This window comes from Cricetulus griseus, chromosome 6 (genome assembly GCF_003668045.3).
Source record: "Cricetulus griseus strain 17A/GY chromosome 6, alternate assembly CriGri-PICRH-1.0, whole genome shotgun sequence".
Lineage (NCBI taxonomy): Eukaryota > Metazoa > Chordata > Mammalia > Rodentia > Cricetidae > Cricetulus > Cricetulus griseus.
The window spans coordinates 144,116,016-144,127,493 of NC_048599.1; the positions used below are offsets into that span (position 1 = coordinate 144,116,016).

The following is an 11,478-nucleotide window of genomic DNA, read 5'->3' on the forward strand; positions in this document are numbered from 1 at the left end:
ATTCTCAGCATAGGGGCTTAATCTGGGAAAGGCAGGAAAGTGGATTCTTCCCCAGAACCCCAGAGGGAGCACAACCCCATGGACACCACAAAGCTAATTCAAACTAATTCAATCTGGAACTGGAAGAGAGTACATGCATACCGCTGTAACTGGCCATGTATTGCAACCTGTTCAATGCCAATGGGAAACTCATATCTGCATTAGCAGGAAGAGGAAACAAAGCCCTATTTGTGCCATAGAGTTTGATTTGAAGAGACCAACAGCAGCAAAGGTTATGGGAAACTGACTTCTTTAGTCCAACACAAGAAACTAGATCTAGGCTAGAGAGAGGGAACATACAGTGCACTTGCAGAGGACCCCAGTTCAATTCCCAGTATCCACATCAGCAGTTGACACCCACCTGTAGCACCATCTCCAAGGAAATCCAATGCCTCTGACCTCCTCAAGCACCTGCACTCATGTGCACATATCTATACACAGACAGACAGACAGACACACAGACACACAGACACACACATACCACACCACACACATTAAAAGAAAAAAATAAGAGAACTGGAGAGTTGGCTCAGAGTTTAAGAACACTGTTCTGAAGGACCTAGGTTCAATTCCCAGCATCTACATGGTAGCTCAATACTCTGTAACTTTAGCTCCTCCTTCTGGCCTCTAAGGGAACTGCATGTATGTGGTTCACATACACATAGGCAGGCAAAACATCCACTTAAATAAACTGGACATGGTGGTACACACTTTTAATCCCAGCTCTTCGAAGCAGAAGCAGGCAGAGCTCTATGAGTTCAAGGCCAGTCTTCTCTATATAAAGATCCAGACCAGCCAGGGATACATAGTAAGATTCTAACTCAAAGGAAAGAAACTAGATCTGGACTCAGACTGGAGCTCAGGAGTGAAGTGTGTGGGGTGTAGCTTCCTTTCATGGCTAGCCATTGAGGCTTTAACCAGGACATCTCATTCTGGAACCTTTCTGGGCTTGAACATAGCCTCTGTTCCTCCCTTCCTGAAGTCCAGCCTAGATTTCAACACCATCTGCTGAGCTGTCCCCCCCCACCCTTGCAGGGCTGAGGTTAGGGCTAGTCACCATCTAGACACACTCTTCCTCTCAGCCAAAGTGAAAGGGGCAGTATATATGTGTGATGGGAAAGAGGGGTTCATTTGGAACCTCATGCATTCTGGCAAGCGGGGAGAGAAATGGCCGCAGACTCCTGGCAATCACAAGATCCAGATGAGAGTGTGGTGACTGTACCTCATAACCCCTCCAGGCTCTTCCAACTTCCCAGTTCCAGAGGGGGTGCCCATTTGGGACCTGGCCAGGTGACCAAGTATAAGATACCCCTTGGAGGTGAGGCATGGAGAAGTTCATACTGCCCTCAAGGTGAGCCCTGGGCTTGACTAGGGGTACCAGCCAAAACAGCAGTAAGCACAGTATTGTTCTGATAGGAGGGACTTGGGATGGTGGAGGCTGGGGAGAGGCTGGAGTTCTGGAGCCTTCTTTCCCCTGAGCCTTCTCTCTACAGCTCTACCATCATGCTGGAATTATATTGGTGTGAACCCACCCTTTGCCCTTCCCCCTCATTATATGGGGTTAAGCAGCACAAACTCAGAGAACTGGGGACATGCATTTATTCAGCAGACAGGGCGGGGGGGCTGTCACTGGGATGGATGTCTGGGCAGTGCTGCCCAGATAAATGATTCATCTGGTGCTCATTGGTATTGTGGCTGGTGGAGTAACCATTTGGCTCTCTGGCAACAAGACAGATGGGTTTGGGGACAGACAGGAGGCACCTGAGAGACTGTAGAAGAATCAAGACACCACTGTAAAGGAAAGGAACAAAGACAAGCTGGAGACCCCAATCCACTGTGCTCTGGCCTCCCACCCAGTCCCTGCCCATTGCAGTCAGCCACACTCACCGCCTGTTCAGTTGTCAATGCATTGGTCTGTAGGTGAGAAAAGTCCGTCAGAACAGAGCACAGGGACATGTATGTCTGGCGAGGCACTACGCGCCTATGCTTCACCAGCTCCAGACTAGCCTGACTACAAAGGATCTGGGGCTTCTTCCAGGGTTGGGGCAGCAAAGGGACCCATGTGGAACAGACAGCACAAGAGAAAGGCCCTGTAGGGCAGGGGTGGGAGGGACGTAGTGGATCATTTAACCAGGCTTTCTGCCTGTTTACCTGCTGGGCCTTGGTAGCCTTTCATCTGGTGGCCTGGCTGGAGCCTCCTGCCCAGGCTACTTGAAAACAAAGTGTCTCCCAAGTCATGGGATGGGGAGAGGTGCCGGACAGCAAGGTTCAGGGTTTAGAGAGGAAATAGCCTTCAGCTGTAGGCAGAAGTGGCTTGGGGCAGCAAAGACTAAGGATGTTTGGACTGTCTTCTCAGAATGCCCTGGGTCAATGGCCAGAAGAAAAACTTAGGGCTGGGATCCCTGAGGGACCCATAGACCCCAGGGTGTTGTCACAGGGTCTTCCAGACCTCAAAGTGGATCCCTTTCTTTGGTGGGGTAGGTATCAGCCTGGACAGTCCCCACATCCCCACATCCCTATCCCTTCTCCCCAACTGGCCATTACCGGTGGTGACAGAGAAGATGATGTGGTCATCTGTAAGGCCCAGAGACTTGGCAAAATGGACAAAACGCTGCTTTAGTTCAGTGGGCAGTTCCTTGGCTCTTCCTGCAACCAAGATTGGCAGTGAGTGTCACTGCCATAAGTGTCACTGAACTAGCAAATGAGGTCTCACATTTGTTTTCTCTGGAGGTCTGTAGAAAGACCACTCCCTGGGCTGAGACTGTGGGATCCCAACCTTGAGTGTAAGCAGAAATTGAATCCCTAAGAGTTAGTCAAAAACTCACCATACAGGGTGATTTTGAAGTATTGCTTGTTTCCAGAAGTCTTCTTGAAAAATACCATGGCAAACTGCTCATAGTCAGTAGAGGCCACTTGTACATGGTAGCTCTGTATCTGAGGATAACCTGTGGACGTGAAGGACAAAGGATGGGTTCTGCCCTGGTGCAGGAAAAAGGGGTGCACTTTCCCCTAACTTTCAGAATGGTTCTTCCCATAATAAAATCTGGGTGGAGGGACAAGGGCCCCACTTCACTCAGGACTCACTGTGAATGTTTCCCAGGGTGAATCGGCCAGCCCTGGAGCTTGGAACAAAAGTTCTGATCCAGTAGACACAGCGCTGGTTCCTGTGGGAGAGATAAGCATGAGCAGGGATGTGACACAGGCCAGACTGCCCCTTGGATTGGGGCAGGCAGGGCTAGAATTCTAGTGTTCCCACCCCCATCCATTCAACTATAACAGCCAGGTCCCAAACCTGGCAGGATGCTCCACCCACCCACGTAGGTGCACCTGGACCTCCCCCCACCAGTCTGTCCTGCCTGACCCTGATGAGACCCTTTCCCCAGCACCACTGACAGTCCCTCCTCCCAGTGCCTTTCCTAGATGGCCTCCCCCTCGCACACAATCCAGGTCCCATGCAAAAAGCCCTACTCTCTCTCCCTGCTTGTTCTCTGCCACCTCCCTTGGCAGTTAAGGCAGTTATTTCTGAGCTGCTCCAAGCTAAGTACTACACTCCTAGCCCTTAGGCCAAATATGACTTTTCCTCAAGTCCCACTCAATCCCCTGTCCTCCGTAGCCAAGCTCACCAAACCTGCCTTTTATCTACCCTTTGCTCCGGCCCCAGCCTATCTAGCTGGCAGAGTCAGAATCACCCCACAGTGAGCCTGACTGTCCTCTCATGCCCTGGCCCCACCACTGTCATCTCCCAAACTGACTACCCAACGTCACCACCTTCCTTGTTCTTCCCACAGTGCCGGCACCCTCCCCCATTCTCCCTTGTTCCAGCCGAGCTGAGATTGTCCTTGCAGGAGCCCCAGACCAAGCCCTGGCATAGAGTAAGTGCCCCAGAGACTATCCCACTTCTAGTTGCCCATCAGTTCTTGCTCTGGTGGCCATGCCAATGATTCACCCTATCGTTTTGTTTGTTTTGTTTTTTGAGACAAGGTTTCTCCGTGGCTTTGGAGGCTGTCCTGGAACTCACTGTATAGACCAGGCTGGCCTTGAACTCACAGAGCTCCGCCTGCCTCTGTCTCCCGAGTACTGGGATTAAAGGCGTGAGCCACCACTGCCCGACTGATGCACCCCATTTTGAAGGCACAGCATCTGACATAGTGCCCACCAGCTCCTGCTGGGCGCACTTCTGCCTCCTTCTGAGGCATAGTGGCTCCTCTAAGGCCACCTCCCAGGAGGCCCTTAGTAGAGGCTATAGGCAGGGTTGAAGGCTGAATTCAATGTCCCTCCTCCCTCTCATTCTTTCTTTCTGGTGTGTGTCTGTGTCCATGTCCGTGTGTGTTTGTGTGTGTGTGTGTGTGTGTGTGTGTGTCCGTGTGTGTGTGTCCGTGTGTGTGTGTGTGTGGGGGGGTGACAGGACTTCACCTGAGCAGGATGGAGGTGACATTGTAGCTGTTGTCCTTTTGCAGCTCATAGATGGTGCTGTACATTGTAAAGTGGCCTTGTTCTTCTTTCTGGACCGCATTGCCTGCCAGGCCCACAACGTACCACCTCCCCTGAAACTGCAAGGGGCTGATGACAGATGGAACCAGGGATGGCCTCACTGGCTGCTTGTCCTACGCTGGACCTCTTGGTTCCTCCAGGCCCCGCAACTGGAGGGCACCAGGGCCCCAGGCTCAGTCAGTCTGCAGATACTGACAGGAGTTGGGCTCCTCTAAGGTTAGACAAGCCCCTAGGTGGAGTCAGCCCTGAGTTGGCAGGATGGTCCTAGGAAAGGAGCTGTTGGGCTCTGTTTCCTTTTCAATGCAGAGTGACTGAAGGAATTCCTACCTTACATGGACAATGGAGATTACAGGAGGTACAGTCCTGTGAAGCTCTGTCAGAGTGACAGAATGAGGTGTGGCTTCCACTGGGAGGCAGGGTGAGGGAAGCCTGAACCCTGGACTCCCAGAATTCCACTCACCCTACCCAGTGCTGCCTAAAGCCATTGGGTTCTCCTCCCATCTGCTCCCCGTTTCCCCTACTCCCTCCTGCAGCTGCCCTTCCAGTCCCTACCTGATCCTTCTGGAAGCCTAGCTGCAGGGGGACCCTGAACAGGGATGGAGCAGGGATCAACTTCTGAGTGGAGTCCTGGGCCTGGCTCTGCAGGACCCCAAGTAGGGTAAGGCCCAGATACAGGACACCCAGGGTCATGGTTGCAGCCATTAGTGGACTGGGTCTAGTAGGTAGGAGGAGGAAGAAGAGAATGAGGAGGACTCCCCAGGGAGACTCTTTATGAACAGCCACCTGGCTGCCAGCCCCGATACTGGGGGGTAGGGGGAGGTCCGTCTTTTACCAAGTCCAGGAAGTGAAGCAATTGCCAGCATGTCCTGTTGAAATTCTTGGCAAGATTTCTGTCCCTTCTCCCCCAGGTCAGGATTGTGCAAGGTTGAGTGCCAGGAAGGGTTGCAGGAGAGGGGGACAGGAGGGACATTGGCCGAGCTCTGGAGTCTGGCAGGCAAGAGGGCACTGTCTGTACCCCTTTGTCTAGTTGGCTCTGACTGAGTCAGCAACTCAGATCTGAACAGTTCCTGACCCCCATGACCCCCTAGGAGCCCTGGCTCGTCAGAAACTCAAGATGTTGTGTGTGGTGAAGGCCCCTCCCTGGGCCCACACCTGCTGATAACCAAAAATGTCCTATTCTACCAGACCCTGTGCAGTGTCCTTGTTTGGGGAGGGGTGGGGCATCTGACAGTGAACATTCTAGACAGGGAAGAATGGGACACCCTGTTCTGAGCCTGTTAAGCTCAGACTTCGTCTTGGCCCAGGGTGTGAGGTGTCTACAAGACTGGCCTGGGAGGGTCCATACCTTGAACCCCTTCACTTTCTCATGACCCCACTGTCATTTACAGGAGCTAACAGGGTGGCAGCTGAACTCTCCGGGGCTGTCCCTCTTCTGTGTCACTGCTTTCAAAGCCAAGGGCTGTCACTACAGTGCCAACTTACCTCAGAGGACAAGGGGATCACTTGAGTGAACCTGGTAAACTATGGCTCCACACTGTCCTATGTACTCGTTTCTTTGGATAAGAAGGCAAGATTGCCATCTAGAAGTCACTGAGAAGATCTCTCTGAGTAGGGGAACCAGGTGGCCCAGCATCCGGGGTCTCAGCCTCTCCCAAGCTGATTCGAGCCTATTCCTGAGGGAAGCCATTTCCTCACAGGGGGTCTGTCCAGCATCCATGGAAAGCAGTGATGGATCTCAGGTGCTACACTGTGTCCCTGCTGAGGTGGCTCACTTAAGAGCTGCATCTGAACATTTGACCTGAGGCTGAAGTCCCCTGGCCTTGCATAGGACTGAAAGGGCCCACTTGCTGCTCCTGTCCTCCCACCCCCACCGCCACCCCTGAGCTCAGGGGTGGTTAGCCCTGAGGGAAGGGATGACCTAAACAGATGAGTAGGATGAAGCCTCACCCCTACAGAATTCAAGAGAAACTACACCACTAGAATCTGTCCCCTCTGGTCCCTGGATGATGAAAGAGCAGGAAGTAAAGCTGAGCCAATCTGTGGGGTCTATGTGGCCACCAGATCCTGTTGCTCTCGAGGTGCCAGTGGCCTTACAGCCCCTTCAATCTCAGCCCTAGGGGACCCACACCTTCTACCTTCTGTGACCTTAAAAGGGTATCCATGAACTGGGGATGTAGCTCAGTGGTGATGAGTTTGCCTAACACGTGGGAGGTCCCAGGTTCTATCTCCAACAGCACAAAACAACTTTGCAATTTACTAAACATTTTAGTTTAAAAGGATCCTTTGTACCTTAAGAGGTGGGTCACACCTTTAAGCCCAACACTTGGGGGCAGAGGCAGGGGGATCTATGGGCCAGCCTGATCTACAAGGGAGTTTGAGGCAAGGCAAGGCTACCTTTCAAGAACTTTGTCTTTTTTTTTTTTTTTTGGTTTTTCCAGACAGGGTTTCCCTGTGGCTTTTGAGGCTGTCCTGGAACTAGCTCTTGTAGACCAGGCTGGTCTCGAACTCACAGAGATCCGCCTGCCTCTGCCTCCCGAGTGCTGGGATTAAAGGCATGCGCCACCAACACCCGGCTAAGATCTTTGTCTTAAAACAAACAAACAAAAAAAAAACCAACATGTAAATAAAAGGCACTCTTGAGTCTTTGTTGATGAATGGGGATCAGGAAGACTGATCTGGACAGAGAAAAGACAGACCCCAGAATCTCAAAGGAGCTAGGAGGGTAGAATATTCTAGACTCTGAAAATCAGGGGCTAAGTGACCAGTGGAACGCTATAGAGTATGAACTGTGGCAGAGCTCTGGGTATGCAAAACAAAAAGGTCAAAATTAAGAGTAGGAGGGAGATGGCCTAGCGCAGGACCCTGGACCAGTTTCAAAGGCTAGCTCTTTCAGGCGCAAGATGCACAACCACCTCCTGCCTAACTGTTGATTCCTGGTGTGTGTGTGCTCTTCCCCAAGGACTCTGCTAGGGATCCACAACCCCCTTTTCTCTGAAACAGGATCCCATATAGCACAGGCTATGTAGCCAAAGGTGACTTTGAACTTCTTACCCTCCTGCCTCCACCTGTCATCTAGTCTGTCATTTTTCTTTCTTTTCTCTCCCACCTCTACCCCTGGAATATTGGCATGTTCACTAACCACACCAGCTATTTATTTAGTTAATTTGATACCAGGTCTCAATGTGTAATTCAAGCTGACACTCAATTTAGTAGGTAGCCCAGACTAGCTTCAAACTTGTGCCCATCCCCCTGCCTTAGCTCACCAAGTGCACTGCGTGTGCACTTGGGTTTTTTGTAGTCATAAAGCCAGAGAACCCTAGCTGCTCCGAAACTCCACCTGGGTCTAATCTACTTGAGATGTTCCTAGATTATTGTATCTCAGGAATCCAGTCTGACACTGTGATCTGGTGTCCGGAAGCTAGTGAATCTGGCCATGGGAGGCTGGAACTAATGCAGCCCCATTCCCCAGCCCTTACCAAAGGCCTGCTTGAAGAGTACAGGACTACCACGTCAGCTTCTCAGAGCCAGAGCTGCCTGGGAGGAGACCTGAGGCAAGAGAGCCAGAGAGGGCCTAGGGACCCAGTTCAGTGGCAGAGCACTTGCCTAGTGAGCCCAGGCCCCTGGGCTCCATCCTCAGCTCTGCTAAATAATGTGTCACCCAGGCACAGCCCCAGGAAATCTTGATGTCCACAGATAGGTCCAGTGCCCTCTGCTCCCAGTCACTCACGTGGGAAGGAGTGTCCAGTGGGAGATGTATACTTCTCCAGGGCCTTGACTTGAGTCTCTGTCTCCAGAGTGTTTCAGATCAAAGTGCTCCTGTGACCTAGAGGGTCTCTTGGCCCCTGCCTCTTCCACATGACAGGATCCTGCTTTGGAAAAGCTCCGAAAGTCAGTCCTTCCCAACACTCCCCATGCACCCACTGGACCCCCCACACACATGGGGAGGGGTCTGACAGATAGGAAGGCGCAGGTCTTGTTGCTTGAGGTCTGTGCCCAGGGCCACCCCCGGCTCTGAAGTGTTTCTCTTAGCTTATTGTAACTATTCACAATATTGGGTTTCGTTATGGTGTCCATGCATATAGGGCATTTTGACCATATTCACCCAATCCTATTAACCCTCTCTTGACCCCTTCCTGCCCCTGCTGGTCTCCTCTTCCCACTGAGTCCTCCTCCTAACATTCATGTGTGGTTGTTGTTTTTTTGTGTGTGTGACCCGATGAATTTCCTTACAATTGCTTACAGGATCTTGGGGAATGGGTGAAGGGTCATTTACAGGGGCATAGTCAATTTGCCATCTCTGTTTTTCTCTCTTTTGTGTTTTGTTTTTTTGAGGCAAGGTGTTTTTGTGTAGCCCTGGCTGTCCTGGAACTCTCTCTGTAGACCAGGCTGGCCTCAAATCCCTCCCAAGTACTGGGATTAAAGGTGTGTGCTACCACCACCTGGCAAGAAAATATCTCTTAAGCTGGGTATAATAGTGCACACCTTTGAACCCAGTACTTAGGAGACAGAAGCAAGCTAATCTCATGGGTTTAAGGCCAGCCTGGTCTATATTGCAAGCTCCTATTTCAAAAAAAGAAAAAAAAAAAAGAAAAAGAACAGAAAGAAAAGAAAACCACTTACTGCCCTTAGATCCTTGGGGAGGAGTGGAGCATCGAGCCTGCCCCTCTGTACCTGTTTTTTTTTGTCCCACAGCATGAGTGCCTGTGCAGGTGACAGGGCCAACATGACCACAGGAGTAGGGAACTGGAGGCCACAGTTCTGGGTAGGGTCTGCAGCAGGCACCAGGCATCCAGGAGGCAGTTCATGGCTATTGGGCTCAACTGTGAAGGGTGATTCTGCCTGGCATGATGCTGGTACTAGACAAGACACCTGCCCTGCCGCCCCAAGTTGCACAAGAAAGGAGCATGTCCAGGGCAGCCATTCCTTGGCCACTTGTTCCAGTTCCCTGATTCCCAGGCCTTAGCTGGACAGAGGATGCTTATGTGGGAGGACAGGCTGTTCCTCCTAAAAGGCTGCTGCTTTCTTGTGCCCTGAGAGCCCAGGACAGTTAGGAAAGTGCACAGCCCAGGAGGCCGGCAGGAGAGTGGTGCTGGGATGGTTAAATTAGGTGTCTGAAAGCATGTCTCTAACTCCAGAGCTTTGGCAACCTTCCCGGGAGACCCCTGGATTCTCTGAGATGAACGACATCATTCTGTTTCACCTCGTCCTTCCCTGTTTTTTCAGTGGCTGAGCCCTGCCCTCAAAGATGAGGGGTAGGTGAGGATATGACAGGCAGCAAGGATAGGGCAGGCTCCACAGGGCCAGTGTGTCTGCTTTACTAGGGGATGGGACTGACCTGAGCCAATGGAGATGGCAATGGACAGGGAAGATGGCACTAAGAACAGAGAAGAGCCATGCTGAGCTTGCCCGCTGAGATCTTGTCCTTGGCACAGCTGCTGTCCTTCTTGTAGTTCTCAGGAAGCCATACCAGGGAGTGAGTTCCTGGGGCCAGGGCTTAGGCCAGAGTGACTACTATCCCCCATGGCTCTCAGGGTGTAACTTTTTTTTTTTTTTTTTTTTTTTTTTTTTTTTTTTTTTGTCAAGACAGGGTTTCTCAGTTAGCTATGGAGCCAATTCTGGAACTTGCTCTGTAGACCAGGGTGTAACTTTCTGTATTGGTGTGATAGACAGACAGAGGACACAGGACCCAGAGGTCTCTCAGGCCATGGGGTGGGTGGGACCTACAGCCCCAGGTGCCCTTAGAGCTGAGTCTTAGTCAGCCTGAGACAGCCCATGAGTCCTGTGTTTCTACCTCATCCCTAGGTCCCCCTCCAGACACCACTGGGTCTCTCTGTTCCATGCTACCTCCCCTGTACTGTGGGTTCTGTGGACTGAGTCTACTCCCTCCCCACTTCTTGTGGCCCCCCCATGTTGGCTCACCTCTTCCTCCATGGGTCTATTGCCAGCCACATTCAGCCTTCTCTCAAGAGTAAACTTTTCTAACAGTGCATTTCCTGCCAATGGCTTCCGAGATTGGGAAATCCCTAGAGTTTCCCAAATCATCAAATTACAACAGCTTACTTAGTTTGTTGTCTTAGAATCACATCTTCCAAAATCAGAAAAGCATTGTGTGTAGGGGCAGGGAGATGGTCTAGGGAATAAAGTTCTGGCTGAGTAATTGTGAAGATCCAAGTTTGAAACCCTAGAGATCACAGAAAAGCCAGGTGTGGTATCATATGCCTGCAGTCCCAGTGTTCCTGTGGCGAGATGGGAGTCAGAGAGAGGATAAACCACAGACACTCATGGAGCAGCTAGCCTGGCATACATAACTTCTCAAACAAGCTGGTAGGTGAGCACTGACCCCGGGGTGTCCCCCGACCTCCACAAGTGAGCATATGCTGACATTTTCACATACATACCTCTCAAATACACACACATTCATATACAAACAAAAATAAAATAAAACTAACAATCCACACTATAGCCAAGTATTAGTGGTTCACACCTTTAATCTCAGCATTTGGCAGGCTGAGGCAAGAATTGGAGGTCAACCTGGACTATACAGAAAATTCCAACACAGTGTGGGTTATAGTGTGAGGCTTTTTAAAAAAAAAAAAAAGAAAGAGAAGGCTGGCAAGGTGGGTCACTGCTTGCCACCACACCTGATATCCTGAGTTACCTTTACGGTAGAGAACTCCCAAAAGTTACACACACACTAATTAATTTTTAATTAGTTTAAAAGTTTTAAGATTTATTTATTATGTATATAGTTCTGTCGGCATATATGCCTGCAGGTCAGAAGAAGGCACCAGATCTCATTATAGATGGTTGTGAGATGGGAATTGAACTCAGGTCCTCTGGAAGAGCAGCCAGTGCTCTTAACCTCTGATCCATCTCTCTAGCCCCATAAATAAATATTTTTAAAATATTTTTAAATTTAGCCAGGCGTTGGTGGTGCATGCCTTTAAT

General features: G+C 50.8%; 1 protein-coding gene across 1 annotated transcript; it reads right to left on the reverse strand.

Annotated features, from left to right (window-relative positions):
- Nucleotides 1-1,621: 1,621 nt before the first annotated feature.
- On the reverse strand, nt 1,622-10,924 carry Lcn2 (lipocalin 2). Its single transcript, XM_027423811.2, has 9 exons — nt 10,450-10,924; nt 8,258-8,396; nt 5,083-5,245; nt 4,453-4,589; nt 3,124-3,203; nt 2,865-2,984; nt 2,584-2,685; nt 1,927-1,953; nt 1,622-1,830 (listed from the first exon to the last, which is right to left on the reverse strand). Exons 3-8 carry the CDS (start codon nt 5,230-5,232, stop codon nt 1,934-1,936), a joined length of 609 nt encoding a protein of 202 aa, XP_027279612.1. The 5' UTR covers nt 5,233-5,245; nt 8,258-8,396; nt 10,450-10,924; the 3' UTR covers nt 1,622-1,830; nt 1,927-1,933.
- Nucleotides 10,925-11,478: the final 554 nt, after the last annotated feature.